Genomic DNA, 24,976 nt, shown 5'->3' with positions numbered 1-24,976 from the left:
GAAATCGTGCCACTGCACTCCAGCCTGGGGACAGAGCAAGACTCCATCTCAGAAACAACAATAACAACAACAAAAAATTAAAACCTTCTTTGCTAACATAATTGGCCATACAGCAAAGACTTTGTGGCCCAAGATAATGATTATATGTATGTTTTATGTGCCATTAGAACAGTAAGAATGAACTAAGTTGCTAGGATGATAATAGTGATAAGGAAGAGGAATGTATTCTTTCCCAAGGCAAGAGTTAATCTCAGTGGAAAGCTAAGGACTCAGAGTGGAGTTGCCAGGCAAGTATGCTGAAAATCAGTAAGGTGCTATGCAGTGTACATACAAGGCGTATTTTCTCATTTCTCACAACTTTGTGGGATAGGTACTGTCTCTACTTCTTAGATGAGGAAATGGATTCAGGTATAAGTAATGTGGCCAAAATTACACAAATAGTAATTGGTTTAGCAATAAGTCAGATCTGTTGGACTCCTGAGCTTGATCCACCAATTCATTTCTTTAACTCATATTTGAGCCTAGGCTATTTGCTGAGCACTAGAGATACAAAGATGGGAAATACAGCTAACTGTCCTTAAAGTAGTATGATATTTATGAAAGGAACTGTCAAAAAAGATACAAAGGTGACACAAAGGAGAGAGTATGGCCATGTTTACTGATGTGTTTAAGTGGGGCTGGGATGCAGTGAATGTTAGGAATGCTTTACAGAAATGACCCTTGAGTTGGATCTTGTTGGAATGAATGAACATTCAGTAGGCAGACGAAAGGTAAGGGATCCCATCCCAGAAAGAAGAGTATATGCAAAGTCACAGAGGTAGAAAACAACAGGGTAAGTTTGGGAAACTATAGATTATGTTGTGAGGTAGAGGAGTAGCAAGAGATGGTTTAGAAAAGTACAAAGGGCCAGATCATGGAAGAAACGGTATTTTAAACTAGGAATACACCACCTCGCCAGAGGACAGAAAGTTATATTGGGCCCAGTAGTAGCCCTGACTTCATTGAGGTAAGGCAGGCAGGCTCGGAACATCCTGATGTCTCAGTTCATTTGGGATATGCTCCGAAAGCATTCTTTAACCTCCTATTGCCTTAGATAACAAGTCTCTTCTCAGCAGTTCTGAAATATCTTGAAGTTTAAAATTCATTCTCTTGTTTATTCACGACCTGTTTTTATTTCTTTTTAGGCAGAACGTGTTCATGAGTTAAATGAAGAAATTGGTAAATTGTTAGCTAAGGTGGAACAACTAGGAGCTGAAGGGAATGTGGAAGAATCCCAGAAAGTAATGGATGAAGTAGAGAAAGCACGGGCAAAGAAAAGAGAAGCAGAGGTAAATTCTTAATAGTAGTAGACGAATTCTGCTTAATTCGGTAAGACTTAAAAAAAAAGTAGTAGATGAAACTTTAATATCTATACTTCTCTAAGAACATGTATTTGAATGGAAATTATTGAACAGTTATTAAAGAGAAGTTGAACTAAAAGACAAAAACAAAACACAGAAAAAGCTGGTTGGGGTGGTGTGTGCCTTTGGTCCCAGCTATTCCACAGGCTGAGGCAGTCGCTTGAGTTCAGTTCAAGTCCAGCCTTTTTTTTTTTTTTTGAGATGGAGTTTCGCTCTTGTTGCTCAGCCTGGAGTGCAATGGCACAATCTCGGCTCATTGCAACCCCTGCCTCCCAGGTTCAAGCGATTCTTCTGCCTCAGCCTCCCAAGTAGCTGGGATTACAGGCCCACACTACCACACTTGGATAATCCATTTTTGTATTTTTAGTAGAGACAGGGTTTCTCCATGTTGGTCAGGCTGGTCTTGAACTCCCGACCTCAGGTGATCCACTTGCCTTGGCCTCCCAAAGTGCTAGGATTACAGGAGTGAACCACCGTGCCAGGCCATTTTTTTTCCCCTAAAGACAGTCTCACTCTCTAAGGCTGGAGCGCAGTGGTGCGATCTCAGTTCACTGAAACCTCTGCTTCCCGGGTTCAAGCGATTCTCTTGCCTCGGCCTGCCGTGTAGCTGGGACTGCAGGCGTGCACCACCATGCCTGGCTAATCTTCTGTATTTTTAGTAGAGACAGGCTTTCACCATGTTGGCCAGGTTGGTCTTGCTTTCCTGACCTCAGGTGATCTGTCCACCTCAGCCTCCCAAAGTGCTGGGATTACAGGCATGAGCCACCGCACCTGGCCGGTTTTTGTTGTTGTTTTTAAAATTACTTTTGGTAAATTTGTGTTTCACAAAATCTCTCTAAGTTGTATTTATTGATATAAAGTTGTTCATAATGTTCTCTTTTAATATCTGTAGAATGTTTGCAGTTCGTGTCTTCTCTTTTCTTGATTTATCTAGCTGGTCAGTTTTATTTTGTTTTTCAAAGAACCAGTCTTCTGATCTTATTGTTTTCTTGTTTTCTATATCATTGATTTCTGTTCATGTTTATTATTTCTTTCCTTATACTCCAGTGGAGAGAGGCCCTAAGGATAGAGGATGGGGATAAAGGGAACCTATAATTTTCATAACAAAATAGCCATGCTTTGTTGTAATTTTTTTTTTTTTTTTTGAGCTGGAGTCTTGCGCTGTCACCTAGGCTAGAGTGCAGTGGCATGATCTCAGCTCACTGCAACCTCCACTCCCCAGGTTCAAGCGATTCTCCTGCCTCAGCCTGCCAAGTAGCTGGGATTACAGGCACACACCACCATGCCTGGCTAATTTTTTGTATCTTTAGTAGAGATGAGGTTTCACCATGTTGGCTAGGCTGGTCTTGAACTCCCGACCTCGTGATCCACCCTCCTTGGCCTCCCAAAGTGTTGGGATTACAGGCGTGAGCCACCATGCCCGGCTGCTTTTGTGTATTCTTTAGAAAACATTTTGGTAGAAGCATAGTATATTGTATTTAATTGGATGACTTTTAGTAAGATTTATATGGTCATTGTTTTTCTCACTTTTGTTTAGGAAGTTTATCGGAATTCTATGCCAGCTTCCAGTTTTCAACAGCAGAAACTTCGAGTCTGTGAAGTCTGCTCTGCCTATTTAGGACTTCATGATAATGACAGACGACTGGCTGATCATTTTGGGGGTAAACTACACCTGGGATTTATTGAAATAAGAGAGAAGCTTGAAGAATTAAAGGTACATTGGTAAAATATTCCTCACTTTATCCTCTTGTTCTTTTGATCTGTATCAGTTGTCTTTTTGTGCAATATTCTTGACTATGGTTCAGTAATATAGTAATCTAATGATGAATACTAAACAGTGTAGGATTGCAGATGGAAATTCAAGTTGGTTTAATGGATGCTGCCTGAGAAACAGACTTAAATATTATTCTGTTATTTTGGGAGTTACCATTTTATATTAGATATGACACTGAGTTAGGAATCTTTCAAACTAGTTTCTAATAGAGTCCTGTAAAATTTCATTGTTATCGTTCTTTTCAATAAAGTCAATAAGAATGTAATATTAATACAATATTTATAAGAAGTTTGAGAAAATGAGCCCAATATTAATTTGAAATATTTTGCAATTCTTTACTAAATAACAAGCTTGCAGAATCTCTAGTTTTATTTTACGCTCCTGCTTCCACTTCAGAAAGGACTTATGAAAAAATTTATATATTTTTTAAAGGGACAATCACTATTCAATATATAGGCTTTTGTGAGGAAAACAACATAGTTTTTACTCTTGTTTAGAGGGGATAAATGTGGTATTTTTATCATATTTGGTGGTATTTCTGAAGTGATAAAGATGAGTGTTCGTGGATATAATCTATTTACCTTTTAATATGCTGATAGCTTTTTAAGAATTGTGGCACTGTAGTGTTTTTCCATGAATTGAGGACTAGCTGACAGATGGGAAACATGGGATAGTCATTTTCTTTGTAACTGTTATCACTGGAATTAACTCAAGGCCCATAGCATTTAAAATAATGTAGAATCAGAAAATGCCTATGGACATCTCCAGATTCGCAGGTAACGGTGGGCTCTTTTCAGTATTCTGAGTAGCTAGGGTGATCTCAAGTAATTTTTTAAAAATTTTCGAAAAGAGTCACTATAGCAAATAGTTATTGGGCTCCAAGTTAAAACTCCAGTGGTTCCTACTTGGGAGTCTGCACATACAGACCTAGCAACAGAACTCAAGCATTTTACTCATATCTTTAAAAGCAGCAGCATCAGGATGGTAATTGGAAGTGACCTAAATATTTCCATATTAGAAATCACAGGGCTTGGGAACTTGTAATGATTTATAATGGTTGATTTAAAAAAAAAAATACTAGATAATACTAGAAAACAGAGGAGGAAAATCTTGTAGAAGTGACTTGGAAATGTCACTAAGAAATCATGAAAGGCCAGGCGTGGTGGCTTACGCCTGTAATCCTAGCACTTTGGGAGGCCAGGGCAGGTGGATCACAAGGTCATTAGTTCAAGACCAGCCTGGCCAATATGGAGAAATCCCGTCTCTACTAAAAATATAAAAATTAGTTGGGTGTGGTGGTGCGTGCCTGTAGTCCCAGCTACTCTGGAGGCTGAGGCAGGAGAATCGCTTGAACCCGGGAGGTGGAGGTTGCAGTGAGCTGGGATTGTGCCCCTGCACTCCAATCTGGGCAACAGAGCGAGACTCTGTCTCAAAAAAAAAAAAAAAAAAAAAAAGCATGGAGCTGGGTATGGTGGCTCATGCCTGTAATCCCAGCACTTTGGGATGCCAAGGTGGCCAGATCACTTGAGTCCAGGAGTTGGAGACCAGCCCGGGCAACATGGTGAAACCCTGTCTCCACTAAAAAATATTAATACAAAAATTAGCTGGGTGTGGTGATGCATGGCTGTAATCCCAGCTCCTCAGGTAGCTGCAGCTGGCAGGTGGAGGTTGCAGTGAGCTGAGATGGCGCTACTGCACTCCAGTCTGGGCAACAGAGTAAGACTCTGTCTCTTAAAAAATAATAATAGTAAGATCGTAGGCTGATCTCAGTGGCTCGCACCTGTTAATTCCAGCACTTTGGGAGGCTGAGGTCGGAGGATCACTTGAGCCCAGGAGTTGTAGACCAATCTGGGCAACATAGCCAGTTTCTGTCTCTATTTTAAAATAATTTGTTTTCATTAAAAAAAAAAAAAAATAGAAATCATGGAGAAAGGTGAAATTTTACACATTTTCCACAAAGTGGGAAAAGATGATGGAAAGAAGACTTGTAAGCCTAATGATTATTTCTGGCAGTAATTCAAATTGAATTGTTATTAAACAGATTTTGACAGCACTTGTACTATATTAGAAACCAGATAATGTAAAGTTTAGGATAAAGCTGATTAAGAATGGACTCAGTAAATATGCTCCTCATTTATTACCATTTTTAAGAGAGTCGTAGCTGAGAAGCAGGAGAAAAGAAACCAGGAACGGCTGAAACGAAGAGAAGAAAGAGAAAGAGAAGAAAGGGAGAAGCTGAGGAGGTATGGAGTAATGGGCCAAGTAATTGAAGTTGAATCTCTGGTTCGAAAAAGAGATACAATTGATTTTAAATTTTAGATGGTGATAAATCTGTTATGGGATGTGGGAAACTTCTGCTTACTTTAAAAAATATTACTGTGCGAATTATATAAATGTTTAATTATACAAGTATCATAACTCTTGGCCATTTAACGGAATGTGGTTTCCTTTAAAATGTGTGGAAGAGTGAATAAAGAATGCTTCATATCTTGTAAGATTTATAACAAAATCCTTTTCTAGCCCTTTGATTTTTCATATTGGGCTAGATTTGTACCAGGTTAGCATAGAATTATTTTTTTATGATGTATTTTGTGAATAAAAGGTTTAAGGGTGGTTGTTTCATTGAAGGGTTTATTTTACATTGATCTTTGGTTCGTTATTTCCTCAATTCTAGGAGCCATAACCTGTTAAAAAGTCTATTAGTAATACCTCAATGTATATAATTCCTCTTACATTGGTATTCATTAATTGATAAAATCTTATAATTCTTAGTATTTGGAATGTCTAAACATTCTTCTGAGTCACTTTTACCCATTGGCAGCTAAAATCACATAGCATCATGGTGGCAACATTTTTTTGTAACTCATCTTTATAACTTTTTCAGCAGCTTTAGGATGGACAATTATATCACGAAGGATTTGCCTGTAGTCCTAATTTATAGTGTTCCCTGAATCATATTACATTTATTTTTTTATTTATTTTTTTCTTTTTTTTGAGACGGAGTCTCGCTCTGTCGCCCAGGCTGGATCACTGCAAGCTCCACCTCCCGGATTTACGCCATTCTCCTGCCTCAGCCTCCCGAGTAGCCCGGACTACAGGCACCCGCCACCGCGCCCGGCTAGTTTTTTGTATTTTTTAGTAGAGACGGGGTTTCACCATGTTAGCCAGGATGGTCTCGATCTCCTGACCTTGTGATCTGCCCGTCTCGGCCTCCCAAAGGGCAGGGATTACAGGCTTGAGCCACCGTGCCTGGCCCATATTACATTTAAATGTCTGAAAGTTAAATACTTTCTCTTCAGAGTTAGCAGATGTGCTTAAGCTAATTAAAACCCTTTGTAGTATTAGGTTATGCTCACTTCCTTCAATCTTTGAGCATATTATACTCAGTATATTTCAAGAAGTTTAAACAGAATTTATGTTACATGGCTTATAATCAGGTAATCTTTTTGCACCATAATGACAATGAAACAAAACTATATGTCTGTATGGTTCCTTTTCAGGGGAAGTGATGTCAGTCGTCTATTAAGAGAGAGAGAGTTCTTCATTTACCATAAAGTTTACCTCAGAGCTTTTATCTGCTTGTTCTTTTGTGTACACTAAGTCCTTATGGGACTGTTGCCCACTATTCTAATATATAAGTGGAATTTTCAGTAATAATTGGGAATCTCATTTTAAGATTCAATTGAGGTGACAGTAACATGGAACAAAATTTCTTTGCAGGACTACATTTTCACATTTGTAGATGATGAAAAAGTATATCACATCTTACTCCTTTGTTTGCCAAATGGCAAGTTTCTTTTGACAGTGATTATACAATGCAAATTTCAGAAATGTTAAAATAAGTTGTTGAATCTGTGAGCTTAAATACGGAAGTACGAAAGATGAGGAAATTAGAAACTAGTATAAAATTATACAAGATGGGATAAACGAAAAAAATCAGTCATTCACTGGGTGCTTATTGTATGCCAGGCACTGTAGTAAGGAATTTATCCATATTCATCTAATCTTTATAAACCCCACCCCCACTTCATCCCGGTAAAATTTATATTAGTATCCCTCTTTTGCTAGTGACAGACTAAGCTGAGAGAGGATATATAACTTACTCAGGTCACACAGACAGTGAATTGTAGAACCAGAAATAAAACTCAAATCTGGCTGATCTCAAAGCCATGCTTTCAACAATGCTATGTATCATCCAAAAAAAAATAATCCCTGTGGTGTTCTACTAACCATAATATTCACTTTACATTTTATTGAGTGTTAACTGTGTGCTAGGAAACGTGACAAGTGCCTTATGTAGAGTATCTCATTTCATTTGAAGAAACATGTTGTAAAATTGAACTAGGTGTTCTAGAGATTATATTATGAGGTTGTAGCTCCGAGAGTATATAGATCTCAGACCATAGAATTTCACTCTTCCCAGAAGAGAAAAAAGAAATGACAGTTATAAAATAATTTTTTCCAAGCAGTTAAGTGGTTTCTGAAAAATTAGCAAGTTGTGATATATAGGTTGAGCATCCCAAATCCAAAAAATCAAATCCAGTGAGCCTCAAAATCTGAAACTTTTTGAGTGCTGACAGCATTTAAAGGAGGTGCTTATTAGAGCATTTCAGGTTTTGGTTTCTGGATTTAGGGATGCTGAACTAGTGAATTATAATGCAGACACTTCAAATTTTGAACAAAAATCGGCCGCCTGTAATCCCAGCACTTTGGAAGGCCAAGGTGGTAGGATCATTTGCATCCAGGAGTTCAAGACCACCCTGGGCAACAAAAAATGTAAAAAATTTTAAAATACAGAAAAAATCCGAAATACTTCTGATCCTTAGCGTTTCAGAGTACTCAACCTGTACTGTTTTAATCTCCTAGGAGCATATTCTTTAAGAGCCAGGTATTCTGAGTTAAGCAAACCCTGCAAGGTGAAGAAATCTGCCAAGTTTGTGGTGTATTTTGGAAAATTTTATGTGCATAGGTACATGCCTTGTATTTATAAAATTAATGTAAACATTAGAAATCAGGAAGAATATAATGTAACATTGTACTGTTTTCTTATTTATAGCCACTTTTCTAAAAATACATACTCTTTTTTTAGGTCCCGATCACACAGCAAGAATCCGAAAAGGTAGGTGTATTACATAAGACAGGTATAAGTAGTGAAGTTGTCTTTTTCAAAGGTAGTTTTTATAGATTAAATGGTCCTTTAAAAAAATATTTTTTTGGCCAGAGCACGGTGATGCACGCTTGTAATCCCAGCTACTCAGGAGGCTGAGGCAGGAGAATTGCTTGAAGCCGGGTGGCAGAGGTTGCAGTGAGCCAAGATTGCATAACTGCAATCCAGCCTGGGCAACAGAGCGAGACTCTTTAAAAAAAAAAAAAAAAAAAAAAAATTTAAGTCGTTTAGATGCTCAGAGTAGAGATGTAAAAGGATTAATTTTTAAAAAATCGATTTGGGTGGTACATTTAGGAAACATGTTCTAAGAGGTTGTAGCTGTTAAAAACATAAGTAGGTTAATAGTTGGAGAAAATTTTGATTGATAGGTTAAGCAAAACCAAAATGTTGAGTATACCCTGCAGTCTTGACTTTATGTGAGTTTATTACCCATTCCTTTATACAGTGATCACAGAAAGCTTTCGGAGGCATTTGCAGCCTTAAGGAGCAAGACAATACTTTATTTTGACTTTCAGCATTAATATTTGGGGTTTGAAACCTTTCTTTATCGTTTTTGCTAGTTGGTGATACATTTTTTTGGTCTGAGAAAGGCAGGGAAATGTGTTGTATTTACATCATTCTTTCTCAATTCTTCACTTGCCACTCTCATTCCAGTCGTTGAGCTTTTCTTCATAGATCCAATCCCACCTAGAATGCCCTTTCTCAGTCTTTTCCAAATTCTACCATTCCTCTTGTTCAGATCACATCTTCTTTTAGAAATCTTCTGAGTTCTCAGCTCTAGAGACAATTTCCCAAGAACTTTTCCCTAAAAAGTAGAGAATTTGTTTTTATGAAGGAAAAACCTGGCTGAGCGCAGTGTCTCACGCTTATAATCCCAGCACTTTGGGAGGCTGATCACCTGAAGTGAAGAGTTTGAGACCAGCCTGGCCAACATGGCGAAACTCCGTCTCTACTAAAAATGCAGAAATTAGCCGGATGTGGTGGCAGGTCCCTGTAATCCCAGCTACTTGAGAGGCTGAGGCAGGAGAATCATTTGAACCCAGGAGGTGGAGGTTACAGTAAGCCGAGATTGTGCCACTGCATTCCAGCCTGGGTGACAGTGAGACTGTCTCAAAAAAAAAGAAAAGAAAAACAAAAAACTTATGGTTCTGTTAGCTAAATCTTTCAATGGTGTTTCTGCCTAAAACACAGAAAAACTAAAGAACATTAATAAGTGGGGCCTGTTGTGTCCGTTAATTTCTATTATTGGTGAATTTCTCTGATCTAGCATGGTAAGTAGAAACATTAAACTGTGATACTGTTCTTGTTTACTGTTTGATTAATATAAGCTGGTCCCTTTGTTGAAAACATAAAGTATTGCACATAGAACATCTTTAGGTATTTGGGCCAGATATTTAATTTCTACTCCTCTAGTCCAGTTACCTAGATAGTACGTTTGTAACTGGGCTCCTTACTTCTCTGTGCTTGCCCACTCCCCTTCTTCACCTCATTCTATTTTTCACACATCAGCCAGGATAAGCCCTTTAAAAAAATGAAATACATCACGTCAGCCCTCTGACTCTCCAAAGGTTTTTCATCTCATTCATAAGAGAAGTTAACATCTTTACCAAAGCTTTTACATAGAGTGACGGTGTGGTCTGGGGTGTCTCATCTTTTGGCTTCCCTGGGCCACACATCAGATACACTAATGATAACTGATGAGCTGAAAAAAAAAAATAGCAAAGAAATCTCAGAATATTTTAAGAAAGTTTACAAATTTGTGTTGGGCTGTATTCAAAGCCATCCTGGGCAGCATGCGGCTTGGAGGCTGCAGGTTGGACAAGCTTGGCATAGCCCAAACTGCCCTGGGATAGTTCTGGTTTATGTCTTTTATCTCAGAATATGTATTAATAGCTTCTCATTACACTCAGTAACTTATTCAGAGCCTTCTGGTTTGAATGATAAAAGTATCTGGTCATCCTGCCTGTAAGACCCTGATGTTACTTCCTTTTGCTCACTTCATTCCAGCCACACTGGTCTTTTCCTTCGATATGCTGAGCTTTTTCCCACCTCAGGGACTTTGCATCTGTGTTCCCTCAGCCTGAAGCACTCCTCTCTGAGATGGCTGATTCACTTGTTGCCTTTCTTCTTTTAGCTTTGCTTCAGTGCCACCCTATCAGAAAAGCCTTCCCTGCTTATTCCGTATAAATATTTCCACTCTTTTCTCTTTCTCCACCCTGTGTAATACCTCTTTTAATTCTTTTTGAGATGGAGTCTTGCTCTGTCACCCAGGCTGAAGTGCAGTGGCGCGATGCCAGCTCACTGCAACCTCCACCTCCCAGGTTCAAGTGATTTTCCTGCCTTAGGCTCCCTAGTAGCTAGGATTACAGGCACGCACCACCATGCCCTGCTAATTTTTTTTTTTTTTTTTAACCACCTGACATACCTTTATTTACTGCCTACAAACCTGTATAGATCCCTTTCTATAGTATAAGCACTAAGTTTAGTTCAAGAACTTTATTTTGCTTCTCAACCTCCCGTAGTACCTAGAACAGTGCAAAAATACCTAGTGAATATTTTTTGGATGAAAAAATTACCTAGAATTTTTTAAAAGATGAATAAAGTTACACATTGGAAGAAAAAGCATTCATTAATAACTCAAAATGAGTGGTTAAACGAAATATAATCTGATAAAACTTATATTGAGTTTTATATCTTTTCCCTCTGCTTCCTTTTGGAATTATTTCAGCTGTGGAAATACGTTTTGTTTTTGTTTTAATTTTGTTTTTGAGACAGGGTCTCGCTCTGTCCTGAGTAGCTGGGACCACAGGGGTGTGCCACCATGTCCAGCTAATTTTTAAAAATTTATTGTAGATATGGAGTCTCCCTATGTTGCCCAGGCTGGTCTTGAACTCCTTCCGTTTAAGGATTAAGCAATCCTCCCATTGTGGCCTCCCAAAGTGCTGGGATTACAGACACAAGCTACTGTACCCAGCCAGAAATACTCCTTTTAAGAGTGGCTAAAACTACATCCATGTCATGTACCTTTGTTTGACTGTAATGTTGATATAAGCTGAATGTCTTTAAGCATTGTTTATAACAATCAGTTGAACATAAACTGTATTTGTAAACTATCTCATATGTATAATACGATTTTGAACTTGCTGTATCAAATTATGAGCAAACCCCACATTCTTAAAGTGACTTAAATTTAACAGTTTTATTGAGGTATTAAAAATGATTTACTCTGAAGTCAGTGATTTTTTAGCAAATTTAAAGCTGTGCACTATCACCATAATCCAGTTGAGAACATTTCCATCATAAAGTGATTCTTCTAACAAAATTGCATGCCTTTGTTTCCCGTCAAATGTTTATGTCCTCTGCATGCCATTTCCACCCTCCCCACGCACCCCCACCGACCCCACAAGTTAGTTTGTGACCTGGTGGAGGCTATAAAAGTGTCTTACACCTTGTGGGTTTCTTTTCAAAAAATGTTTTTATTTTGCCAGCACCTTGATCGTAGATCTTCTGGGTTTTCAGAATGTTTTTTGTTTCTCTATTTCTGTGTATTCATTAGAAATACATTTTGTTATTGCAATCTGAGTCAAGTTTTCAAAAATGATTTTCGCAAGTTTTCTTTCTCCCAAACTCTTTGCTCCTTGAATAGAGAACTGTCTTACTGTGTTTTTTCTTGCTCTCTATTGCCCAGGCTGGAATGCAGTGGTGTGAACACAGCTCACTGTAGCCTTGACTTCCCAGGCTTGGGTGATCATCCTGCCTTAGCCTCCCAAAGTGCTGGGATTAAAGGCGTGAGCTACCACCCCTGGCCCTTACTCTGTTTTGATTACACTGTGACTAGGCATGCATATTGTGGGCATTAAAAACGTATTTCTATGGTTATCTCACCTTTCTAATTGAGAGAGAGAGTAATTTATCCTGACGTATGCTTCCTCATCTCTTCTCTTCTATCCAGGTCTGTCAGGTACATATTTAATTTCTAGAGAATACAAAAAATGTTCAAGATATTTAAGTGCAATTAAATTCATAACACATCTAGATAATATAGTCCCTGGCATGTAGTAGTGGTTCGAAAGTTGCTTTCACTTGAAAAACTATTTCTGATATAAATTTATACATTACTGATTGATCTCTGAGAATTATCAGTGTCTTGTTTTTGTTTTTGAGACAGAATTTCACTCTGTTGCCCAGGCTGGACTGCAGCAGTGTGATCACAGGTCATTACAGCAGCCTTGACCTCCCTGGCTCAAGTGATCCTCCCACCTCAGCTTCCTGAGTAGCTGGAACTACAGGCACGTGCCTCTGTGCCCAGCTAATTTTTGTATGTCTTATAGAGACAGAGTTTTGCCATGTTGCCTAGGCTGCTCTCAAAATCCTGAGCTCAAGCGATCCTCCTGCCTCAGACTCCCAAAGGGTTGGGATTACAGATGTGAGCCACGGCGCCTGGCTGAGAATTAAGTTTTATTTTGTTTGTTTTTTTTTTGTTTTGTTTTGTTTTGTTTTGTTTTGTTTTGTTTTGTTTTTTGAGACGGAGTCTCGCTGTGTCGCCCAGGCTGGAGTGCAGTGGCCGGATCTCAGCTCATTGCAAGCTCCGCCTCCCGGGTTTTTACGCCATTCTCCTGCCTCAGCCTCCCGAGCAGCTGGGATTACAGGCGCCCACCATCTCGCCCGGCTAGTTTTTCTGTAGTTTTTAGTAGAGACGGGGTTTCACCGTGTTAGCCAGGATGGTCTTGAACTCCTGACCTCGTGATCCGCCCATCTCGGCCTCCCAAAGTGCTGGGATTACAGGCTTGAGCCACCGCGCCCGGCCTTAAGTTTTATTTTGAATTCTAGTATGTAGTTATTAACACACCAGCAATTTAGTGTAGATTTAGCTGACTTGGAATATAATTGACATTAAGACTACTGAAAAAAAGTTTCTCTTTAAATAAAAGCCTTTAATAAATGAGAAATGTAGTAATTACAAAGATAAAAACAAAATCTAATCTTGTCTGGTAGATCCAGGTCCAGAGAGCATCGCAGACATCGATCTCGCTCCATGTCACGTGAACGCAAGAGGAGAACTCGATCCAAATCTCGGGAGAAGCGCCATCGCCACAGGTCCCGCTCCAGCAGCCGTAGCCGCAGCCGTAGCCACCAGAGAAGTCGGCACAGTTCTAGAGATAGGAGCAGAGAACGATCCAAGAGGAGGTATTGATGTGTCAATCAGAGGATATGGAGCTCCCTTAATGTTTTAGAGTTGTTTATGTTTACTTATGTTGCTTATGTTTAGAGTTCAGATTATTGGTTTGAAACTTTTGCATCTGGTAATATGTACACATTTGTGTGTGGGTGTACAACGTTTTTCTGTGATTATATGGGTAGTTTTGAAAGAATATACTTATGAGCCAGAGCAAGAAATTGGAACCAATATGTGCAGAGGTTATTGCTTTTCTCTGGTTAGTGTGTCTTGGAAAAAAGTTCTTTACAGGTAAATAATATTAAATACCAATGCCCTTAGTATGAATCAGCAAATTAGGGGCTCTGAGAAGTCCTTTCATTAAAAGAGTTGTTTAGCTTTGATTTATTGTTTTCTAAACTTATTTGAGCTGGGATGCTTTTTCAGAGCAGACACATTCTAGTATATTCTTGTTTTATCTGCACTATAGATATGTATTGTTACATACCTTTAGCTTGGCAAGGCAGACTCGTAATCTTAAGGAAGTTCCAAGACTTCCTTGGTTTAATGAGAACATTCAAAAGGTGCAGGCATAGGGTAAGGTATGTTTGAGGACTTGAATGTCTATTAAGAATAGACAAAGGATTATAATGTGGTAGAAGAGTTTAGCATTCAGTCTGTATAGATCAAGCTCTCAAAACTTCTCAGGTCACATGATGGCCCTTAAACCAGGTAATTTCTGTGTAATGTAAGCCATGTTTAAAATTGCTTTTTTCTTGACAACTATTCAAAAGTATATGTATGATAAACATTTTTTGAGTGCCTAGTACCTACTAGTCTTACATATTCTGTGGATTACTCCACATAAAATCTATAATAAAATCCACAGAAAGCTGTTAAAATCTTTCCTTTTTTTGACTCAACTTTCCATTCCCTGAAATCACTCACAAGCTGAGTTTGTTAATAGGCTCTCAATATTTTATTTCTTATATTCTGGCCTTGTTTTTAGTAGTCCTTAAGGTGATTTTAATAATAATTGTATATGTTTTACCGTAGTAGACTTAGTAAAACATAAGAAAGACATATAACATAGTTGAACAACTTTAAGTTGCTCTAAGAAGTTTCCTATGTGAGGCCGGGCACAGTGGCACATGTTTATAATCCCAGCACTTTGGGAGACCGAGATGGGTGTACCACTTGAGATCAGGAGCTCAAGACCAGCCTGGCCAACCAACCCCGTCTCTACTAAAATACAGACATTAGCTGGGCATGGTGGCGCATGCCTGTAATCCCAGCTACTCAGGAGGCTGAGGAAGGAGAATCGCTTGAACCTGAAGGTGGAGGTTGCAGTGCGCCAGGATCGCACCATTGCACTCCAGCCTGGGTGACAGAGCGAGACTCCGTCTCTCAAAAAAAAAAAAAAAAAAAAAAAAAAAATTCCTATGTGAGTTAGAACACAGGATCTACATCTTTGACAATAATTAGACTGGCATAAGACTACCACATGTTACAAAGTGCTGAACTGCATATCATAGAGTAAATGATCCGAGAGTTCAGATGAGGCAAATAACAAAGTAATCAAAAATGGCTTCAGGTAATCGATAAAATTTGAACAAGTAGAATCAGCTAGGAAAAAGATACTTCATATAGAGTGAATATCCTAGGCAAATGCAGAGAATGAGCAGGGAGTTTGTAAAGGACAGAGTGATTTGTAGGCCTCTTATCTCACGCTCTTGAAACTGATTTTGGGGGTCCACCCTCAGTGCAGTGTTCAGAAATAAGCATTTTTTAAAAAGTTACCTGTCTTATCTGCACAATGAATTTTCAGAATTATCCTGCTAGGTGATGGAAGGTTTAGACATTTTCTTGTGTCAATCTGCCCAATTGTCATTGTTGTTGCTGAACTCTTAAATGTCTTTATTGGTGGTGGGTATGGGAAGGATGGGTGTGAAGTCCCCTCATCTGAGATTGTGTTTAGTCCCTGATGCTTCCTGCGTTTATGAAGTTGTATAGGAATTTTTCCACCATACATGATACATGATCATATCTAAGATGTCAGCATGTTCATAAGGAGGATTATTTTTGTAAAACTATTAAAAGTTTTGCTTTTCTCGAGCACTTTCTCATCTTTGAATTGAAATTATTCTCTTCTAAAGCATCATTCTTTGTTTTTACTAAAAATTACCAGATAATTATTAAAACTTGGTATTTCATACAACATCAAGTTATCGCTACATATTTGGGTTTAATTTTTCAAGGTAAAAGTTCTTATTGAAAGCCTTTTATGTTTTGCTGTTCTCCTTTCCCTACTGTAGAATACTGGTCTCTGATATAAGTAGATTGTCTTTGTGACCTCTTCCTGGCAATAGTACCCCGTGTAAATGAGGACCATTTGCATCTTTCTTTTTGCTCTGTTCAGACATGTTTAGTGCAGACTCCAAAGTCAGATTACTTGGGTTCATTGGTTTAGGCTAAGTAGTTTATTTTTTTGAGACAAGATTCTCTCTCTGTCACCCAGGCTGGAGGGCAGTGGCACGATCTTGGCTCATTGCAACCTCTGCCTCCCAGGTTCAAGCGATTCTCCTGCCTCAGCCTCCCAAGTAGCTGGGATTACAGGCCCGGGCCACCACACCTGGCTAATTTTTGTATTTTTAGTAGAGACAGGGTTTCACCATGTTGGCCAGGCTGGTCTCGAACTCCCAACCTCAGGTGATCCACCCGCCTTGGCCTCCCAAAGTGCTGGGATTACAGGCGTGAGCCACCACGTCCTGCCTTGGCTAAGTAATTTAATTATCTCACCTGTCTTTCCCCATCTACTAAGTGGAGATAGTAAGAATACCTGCTTTAAGATTATTGGCAGTTTGAATAAAATAGTATATGGAAACCACTTATGTGTGGGACATAGTAGTTGATAATCATAGTTTTTCAGTTATTATTACTGATCTCTGGGACTGTTTAGCACCTAGTGTCTTTTTAGGTATCATTTTTACCGTCTCTTTTCATATTTTATTCCAACAAAGGCTATGGATAGGACTGATGTAGACATGGAATCAGTAGACTTGGCACTGTGATTTGTGGGTTTTTTTTTTTTTTTTTTGGAGATGGAGTGTCGCCCTGTCACCCAGGCTGGAGTGCCGTGATGCGATCTGTGCTCACTCACTGCAGCCTCCGCCTCCCAGGTTCAAGTGAATCTCCTGCCTCAGCCTCCCGAGTAAGTGGGACTACAGGTGCGCACCACCACACCCAGCTAATTTTTTGTATTTTATGTAGAGGCGGGGTTGCACTATGTTGGCTAGGCTGGTGTCGAACTCCTGACCTCAAGTGATCAGCCCGCCTTGACCTCCCAAAGTGCTGGGATTACAGGTGTGAGCCACTGTGCCCAGTCTTTTTATATCATTTTAAAATTAAGTTTATTAAAACATTAAGTAGAATATTCAAAGTTTACATTATTTTAGAACCTTTTTTTGTTTAACCCTCAACTATATTTCTAAAACTGAACAGTCATATTTTTTATTTTCCTGAAAGTATTAATTATTCAGGTTCTTGGTAGTGCCTCAGATCCTAATTTTGAATATGGGTTGAGTGAGATAATTATGTAAAAGTACTGTGTCACCTGTAAAGAACCAAATAAATGTAATTTGTTGGATTTTAGGTGTTGGAAGTATAGAAGATTCCATGTTTATTCTGATTCCATAATATGCTTGGTTTTCCTTCTGATTGTTATTATTTACACCTTTCTTTTTTTTTTTTTTTTTTATTGAAGTTGGGTATGGGAATGGAGAAGGTAGTAAACAGTTACGGCTAATCAAGATTTATTAGTGTGAGCATCTTTGTCTTTTTTTATTTCCCCTTGTTGGTTGAATAAGCTAACTCAGTATGAGTCGATTTTTTAAAGTGGTTATTTAAATTCATATTAATAATTGAGTAGTTCTCTTATCTAAGTCAGGTGTTGGCAAACTGTTGCCGATAGGCCAAATCTGGCCGGCAGCCTGTACAACCAGCAAGCTATGGATGGTTTTTACATTCTAAAAAGAACAGAACACTGCCACAAAGATTGCATGGACCTGCAGCACCCCAGATAGTCACCATCTGGCCCCTATTCTAAGCCATTTTAAAATTTAGACAATACCTTTCTTTCACTTTTTAAAGCTATTATCTATGTAGTAGTTTTTATATTGAAATACCTTTATGAATTGGAGAAACTCTGTTGTCTCTGAGATAATGAGAGTAGCCTGTAAGAAATTATTTTAGCCTTCTGACCCTCAACTATTTGTTTTCACCCGTCTTCTTGTTTTAATGCCCTTATCAGCTATGGTAGTGCTCAGTATTTGGTCAGAAAACTGACTCCTCTGTCATGGGTATATTCTTCTATATATCTTCAGCTATCAAGAGCTTAATATTTATCCTATTCTTTAATTTGGGTTTTTGGGTTACCCAACATATTTTGCTCCTCAAATTAATATTTTTCAGATCCTCAAAAGAAAGATTCAGAGACCAAGACTTAGCATCATGTGACAGAGACAGGAGTTCAAGAGACAGATCACCTCGTGACAGAGATCGGAAAGATAAGAAGCGGTCCTATGAGAGTGCTAATGGCAGATCAGAAGACAGGAGGAGCTCTGAAGAGCGCGAAGCAGGGGAGATCTAACTAGCTGTGTACATTTCTTCAATCCTTAAGCTTCCTATGGAGTTACGTACTATTGTTTAGTTCACAGCTGTTCAGGGCGACAGTGAGCAGATCCAGACACCAGATCCAGCTAGGCTAGATGTACAGTATCTAACTTTATCTGAACTGAACCTGTTTTCCTTGATGATGCCTAAAACTACATCCATAGTTTCTGGTGAACCTGTAATACAGTTCTGAAAGTACAGTTTTATATAATAAGATGCTGATCTCTTTATTCTTTCAAGTAAGAGTGATAGTGAACAAATTGTGTTACTTGCCTTGGGATTTTTTGAACGTTTGTAAAATGCTGTCTTCCTAGTCCAAACAGCTGCAGCTTTGGGCATTTTTCTTTTTAATTCTTCTTCCTCTGACTTTGTATCCCTTAATACCTACACTCTCCAATTGTAAGAGAAAGGGGGCAGGGAAGCAATATAGCTTCCATTCTAAGGCTGTATTCCTGTTATGAATTACTAGCTGATTACAGTTCAGAGCATTGATCCTGGAATGTGTGCCGGAGAAATTTAAAATACTGGGGTTTGTTTAATGGTGCCTATTTAGAGTTGGAAGTTGAACAGCTGTTGCATTACATACTTTTGCTTTTTTATTGAAATTTTGAAATCAAACTTGTCTTGATTTTTCTGTTCTGTTGAATTGCTATGTTCAGGATGTTCTTGGGGGGTGGGGGCAGGGACTCTTTTCGTAATAAGCACTTGTTTTATTTTGTGTGTGTGGAGTATAAAGGCTACACCCTTATTGTAAAAAATAATAAAATGAAAGAAACAATCACCACCACCATTATTAAACTGTAACTTGTCTAGTAAATTGTCACTAGAACTATTTGCTGTGGGCATTTCCTCTATTCTGTTACATCATTAACAGTGCCTTACTGTGCAAGGCACCAAAGGACATAAATATGTACTTGCAAAGATTCCAGATGAGCTGTTCACGTGGGCCCCTTGCTGACTATATTCCAGCCACTTAAGGGTTGTTTGTAATGACCATTAGAGAGAAGGACTGGACCTGCAGAAGAAACCGGGGTGTTTTTATTCTCATTCAACAAACCCAAATAAAAACAGTATATGTAACCAACATAATGAGACTTAAGTTTCTGCATTGAAGAGGTGTATATCTACTAGTAACTTAAACTGTACTTGGCAGGTATCACTTGTGATTCTAGAAATTCTGAGGAAGAAAAATTCCTTAAGTAATGAAATTAGTATCTGTGGGTAAGGTCACCTTTCAAGAACTGTTAATGTCCTTCGTCCCCAAATTTGACAGATTTGATGTCACAGGCATGTGGGCCTGTGTGAAGGTGGTGAGAGAATGGGAAACTAAGGCCATTCTAAGTGATACCAGATTACATTAAAAAAAAAAAAAAAACCCTCATCAAGTTCCCAATTTACCAAGCTATGCCTCATTAACTGAGGGTTTTCTGCTGGATTTGGTTCCACACATGCAATTTATATGACATTTAATCTGAGAGACCCATCTGCCTCAGTGGCCCGTTTCCCTTCTTTTATTTTTGGTTGCTGAGAAATGTTTTGTATCTGCTTTGTTCCTGGTAGTCTGTGCTGTTCTAAATCCTTACAAGCACTTCGGATTTCATACATTGGGGTTTGGAGTAAAATCAAAAGGACTAACTGGTTGGTGTGAGGAAGAATGTCTGGGACCTGGCCCATTATAATAGTGTATCTGGACTTAGATTTTGAACTCTAAAGCATATATACAGTTGGAATGGAACACTTGTAGAAGTAACACAGGTCTGTGTATCAGTGGTTACTGCAGTTGTGGTTTCTAGGTGGTACAGGCTGCCCCAGCACGAACAGGGCATGAAGTGCACCGTCACTGCGGGGCTGCATGCCACACTGGACCACTTCAACTGCATGGCTCTTTACATGATTGATGCCACTGAATTAGAATAAAATCTCAAATCTTAATATCACTATCTCTTACACAGTTTTTGGTCTTTCTGTGTTAGTGACTGGTAGAAAGCAGAACTAAGTATGTCGTATTTGCAAAAAACTTTTGTTCCTCTGGGGAATGTTTTGCTAGGTTTTTACCTTCAGTAAGGTTTCCTTCATTTTGCTGTCATCAAGTATTACCCTAAAGCTCCTTTGCTGAGCTTATCAACACCAACTAAAACTAAGGAAAAAAGCCTCCTTTAATAGGTACGTTTTAAAATTTATTTTATTTTTTTTTGAGATGGAGTTTCACTCTTGTTGCCCAGGCTGGAGTGCAATGGTGCAATCTCAGCTCACTGCAACCTCTGCCTCCTGGGTTCAAGCAGTTCTCCTGCCTCAGCCTCCCAAGTAGCTAGGATTACAGACGTGCACCACCACGCCTGGCTAATTTTTGTATTTTTAGTAGAGACAGGGTTTCACCATGTTGCCCAGGCTGGTCTCGAACTCCTGGCCTCAGGTGATCTGCCCACCTCGGCCTCCCAAAGTGCTGGGAGTATAAGGCATGAGCAACCCTCCCCACCCTACCCCTGCCAGGCTTGTGTTTTAAACAAAGACTTTACCTGTGATTATTAGACCTAAAACCAATATACCTTTATCTTTTCCAAGTTCCCTCTTTCCCCTCCATGTTACATTTTAAGAATCTATTTTTAGTGATAACTTTCAACATTGGCCTTTTGAGCCATCACCAAGTATGCATTACAATTTCCACGAATACTTTTGCCATTTGATGTAGTAAATTCTTTCAAAATGGTTTTTAGGTAATGGTTATGTATATCATTTAAGTTTTTTCAAATAAATGCTGGTTATAATTGTTAAATGTTTATAGTTTTTTTTGTTTTGTTTTGTTTTAATACAAGGTCTTGCTATGTCACCAAGCTAGAGCACAGTGGCATGATCTTAGTTCACTGCAACCTCAATGTCCTGGGCACAAATGATCTTCCCACTTCACCCTCCCAGTGTGCTGGAATTACAGGCACGTACCACTATGCCCAGCTAATTAGAAAAGTATTTGTACAAGCCGGGTGTGGTGATTCATGTCTGTAATATCAGCATTTTGGGAGGCCGAGGCAGGCGGATCACTTGAGGTCAGGAGTTCAAGACCAGCCTGGCCAACATGGTGAAACCCCATCTCTACTAAAAAAAAAAAAAAAAAGAAAGAAAAGTAGCCGGGTGTGGTAGCACACACCTGTAGTCTCAGCTATTTGGGAGGCTTAAGGCACGAGAATCATTTGAACCCAAGAGGCAGAGGCAGAGGCTGCAGTGAGCCGAGATACTCCAGCCTGGGCAACAGAGTGAGACTTCGTCTCAAAAAAAAACCAAACAAAATTAGCTGGGCATGGTGGCACATACCTGTAATCCCAGCTACTCCAGAGACTGAGGCAGGAGAATCACTTGAACCCTGGAGGCAGAGGTTGCAGTGAGCTGAGATGGCGCCACTGCACTCCAGCCTGGACGACAAGAGTAAAACTCCCATCTAAAAAAAAAAAAAAAATGTAGAGATGGAGTCTTGCTTTATTGCCCAGGCTGGTCTCCAACTCCTGGGCTCAAGCAATTCTCCCACCTCAGCCTCCCAAGGTGCTGAGATTACAGGCATGAGCCACCACATCCAGCCCATTTACTGATTTTTTAGCTTTAAAATTCTAAGCAAATATTACATATCTAAAAAAAAAAACACACATACCTAATGTGGGTGTTCCGCTGTTACGGCTATCCCAGTTGTGAAACCATTGAAACGTCCTTTCAACTGGTAAATTACCTGCTGCCCTGGGCTAGTTGAGTGCCTGCCTCCAACGCAAGACCAGCAAACACAGCCAGGAACCTCCAGCATTAGTTCACTACCACATGCTATACTGACTTAAATATTTTCAAACACATTCTTGTCTGTTTTGTATCTGAAAAAGCAGAAGCTATTTGATGTAATACTGATTTTCTTTCAAAAATGGTTTTTAGGTAATGGTTATCTACTTTTTAAGTTTTTTTCAAATAAATGCTGTAGGGTTTGTTTTTTCTTTTTTTTCTTTTTTAAGACAGGGTCTCACTCTGTTGCCCAGGCTGGTGTGCAGTGGCGCAAGCTCGGCTCACTACAGTCTCATCAACATGCTGGGCTCAGGCGATCTTTTACCTCAGGCCCCTGAGTAGCTGGGACGACAGGCGTATACCACCACCATTCCTGGCTAGTTGTAGTCTAAGAGACAGGGTTTCATCGTGTTGGCAAAGCTCATCTCCAACTCCTGAGCCCCAGCGATCTGCCTGCCTCGGTCTACATCATGATTTTATATCTTGACTGTTGATAATTAAAATTTCCTGGGGTATAAATAAGGCAATACAAAGTTGCCCTTTCTCAGTACTTTTCTCTGTACTGCCTGTTATTTGAAAAAGCATTTTCTCCCTCAGGGGAGTTAGGAAAGGTTAGAGAACTGAGAGAACAAGGGTTTCCCTAGGCAGAGGCTAAGTAGGGGAGAGCAGGCAGGGTTCTGTCAGCAGAGTAGTACTGGGGCCATGCGTGAGTGGGGCCTTGCAGGCTCTAGGGTCAGCAGGCAGCACACCTGCATGTTCTCCAGGTAGCAGCAGAAACAGGGTGTTAGAGGTTTGGGGTCTGTAGGCATATCTGGGGATCAGAACAAGCTAATGGCCAGCATTGGAGGGTTTAGGCTGAAGCAAGGCATTGAGACTCACAGAATTGGGCTGTCAGTCAAGCAAGGATCCAAGAGATGGGGCCAGCCAAGCAGAAGTCAAAGGTGCCAGCATCAAAATCTGCTCTGACGATCCTTTGGGAGACTGATTCTTCAAGTCTCAAATGCTGTTCACACCTGTCTGGATGCTGTTGGCCACCTGTAAAAGAAAATACGCTCAAATGGGCTTAAACTCTGAAGGGACCTTAGCAGCTCATGTGATTGAGTTGCATGCCAGCTCCATATCTTGGACTAGCACCTGAGCCCTATATCCATATGAAGAGAAACCATTCCATCTTGTGTCTCTTAAAAGCAGGGCAACTTTTCCCAGGACCTCTCGCAGCCGCCTTCTCACATCTCTGTCCCTGGCACAAAGACCTACGTAGACGATGCTCGAATGTGGAATGAATTAATGAAGTGCCTCATTGTGCCCAACATAAGTTAACCCACACGATTTCATTTGATTTGTACAGCAATCCTGTGGTTATTTGAAGGGACCATATTCTATCACCATCATGCCTGTTTTCCAGAGTAGGAAGCTGAGCCATGCTGAGTGACTAATAGGACACAGTCAGCCGACAGCTTTTTGATTCTAAGTCCAAGGCTCTTCCTGGCATAAAGTTTTGTGATAGGTAGGTCTCAGCTGGGAGTGGCAAGAAGGGAGCAACAGAAATGTCCATCACAAAAAGGACTGAAATGAATGAAGCAGGATGATAACTGCAAGTACTGTCCTATTTCCAGCACCTTTTATTCTAGTCTCATAGTATCTCAAGCTGATTGTAACAGATAAACCTGTAGTTATCCAAATAACATGGTATATAGGAGTTACCATTTTTTGTTTTTTGTTTTAGACAGGGTCTTACCATGTTGTCCAGGCTGGGGTGCAATGGTGCACATGGCTTACTACAGTTTTGACCTCCTGGGCTCAAGTAATCCTCCTGCCTCAGCCTCTTGAATAGCCCAGCCCCACCCACCACCCTCCCACTCAGCTAATTTTTTTTTTAATTTTTAAATTTTTTTTTGCAGAGATGGGATCACGCCATGTTTCCCAGGCTAGTCTCAAACCCCTGAGCTCAAGGGATCCTCCCACCTTGGCCTCCCAAAGTGCTGGGAGTATAGGCATGAGCCACCCTGCCTGGCCAGTTACATTTTTTGATTTCTTGAAGTTTTTGTTCAGAAAGTTTAATACAAATTGCTTGAAATCAATACAAAAATCTACTGGGTAATGAAATATAAAGGAGACTGAAGAGATGATAATCAGTAAAAGGGCTTGAACTCTGATTGGATGTTTGTTTAAAAGGCTGGAATAACTGGAGAAATTAGGATATGGATTGAATATGAATTTATTGCTAATTTTATTAGGTATAATGGTGGAATTACAATTACACAGAAAAATACTCTTAGGAGATAAGTGCTAAAGTATTTAAGGATGAAGCATCTGGATGTCTGTGGCTTTCAAATGGTTCAACAATTTGCTAAACACATATGCAGAGCAAGTATAACAAATTGTTCACTGTTAGATCTAAGTAGATCATTGGTTTTTCAACTTTTGTGTATTTTTGAAAATTTTCACAAAGTTGGGGGAGGAACTCTTAGATTTTCCATTTAAATAATCACTTTAGGCCAGGCGTGGTGGCTCACGCCTGTAATCCCAGGCTGAGGTGGGTGGATCACCTGAGCTCAGGAGTTCAAGACCAGCCGGGCCAACATGGTGAAACCCCATTGCTACTAAAAATACAAAAATTAGCCAGGTATGGTGGTGCACACCTGTAGTTGCAGCTACTCAGGAGGCTGAGGCACGAGAATTGCATTAATCCTGGAAGTGGAGGTTGCAGTGGGCTGATTTTGCCACTGCACTTCAGCCTAGGTGACAGAGCAAGACCCTGTCTCAAAAAATAAGTAAATAAATCATCACTTTACATTGTTATTTTCTGGAGGCCATATATATTGGTGTTTTTAAGGCAGGGTTCCTCAAAATACGATCTGTAAACATTCTGAATCAGAATCACAAAAAAAAAAAAATATTCAAATGGCCAATGAGCACATCAAAGAAGAATCAACATCATCAGTCATTATGAAATGAAAGTTAAAACTGCCGGGCGTGATGGCTAATTCCTGTAATCCCAGCACTTTGGGAGGCTGAGGTGAGCAGATGACTTGAGGTCGGGAGTTGGAGACCAG

General features: G+C 39.6%; 1 protein-coding gene across 9 annotated transcripts in view; it reads left to right on the top strand.

Moving 5' to 3' along the window:
* The window catches only part of LOC101015671 (putative RNA-binding protein Luc7-like 2), a 67,419-nt gene extending 46,479 nt beyond the window's left edge, over positions 1-20,940 (top strand). For all 9 annotated transcript variants that reach the window (XM_021936326.2, XM_017957220.3, XM_017957219.3 and 6 more), the window contains 6 exons: positions 1,185-1,328; positions 2,938-3,114; positions 5,326-5,417; positions 8,264-8,293; positions 13,337-13,528; positions 17,967-20,940. In XM_021936326.2, the coding sequence (XP_021792018.1) occupies positions 1,185-1,328; positions 2,938-3,114; positions 5,326-5,417; positions 8,264-8,293; positions 13,337-13,528; positions 17,967-18,144 (813 nt within the window). In that variant the 3' untranslated portion in view covers positions 18,145-20,940. The remainder of the gene's footprint in view (positions 1-1,184; positions 1,329-2,937; positions 3,115-5,325; positions 5,418-8,263; positions 8,294-13,336; positions 13,529-17,966) is intronic.
* Positions 20,941-24,976: the final 4,036 nt, after the last annotated feature.

This window comes from Papio anubis, chromosome 4 (genome assembly GCF_008728515.1).
Source record: "Papio anubis isolate 15944 chromosome 4, Panubis1.0, whole genome shotgun sequence".
In the NCBI taxonomy this organism is placed as follows: domain Eukaryota; kingdom Metazoa; phylum Chordata; class Mammalia; order Primates; family Cercopithecidae; genus Papio; species Papio anubis.
Note: the sequence above shows the minus strand (reverse complement) of the source record. Positions and strands in the feature narration are given on the sequence as shown.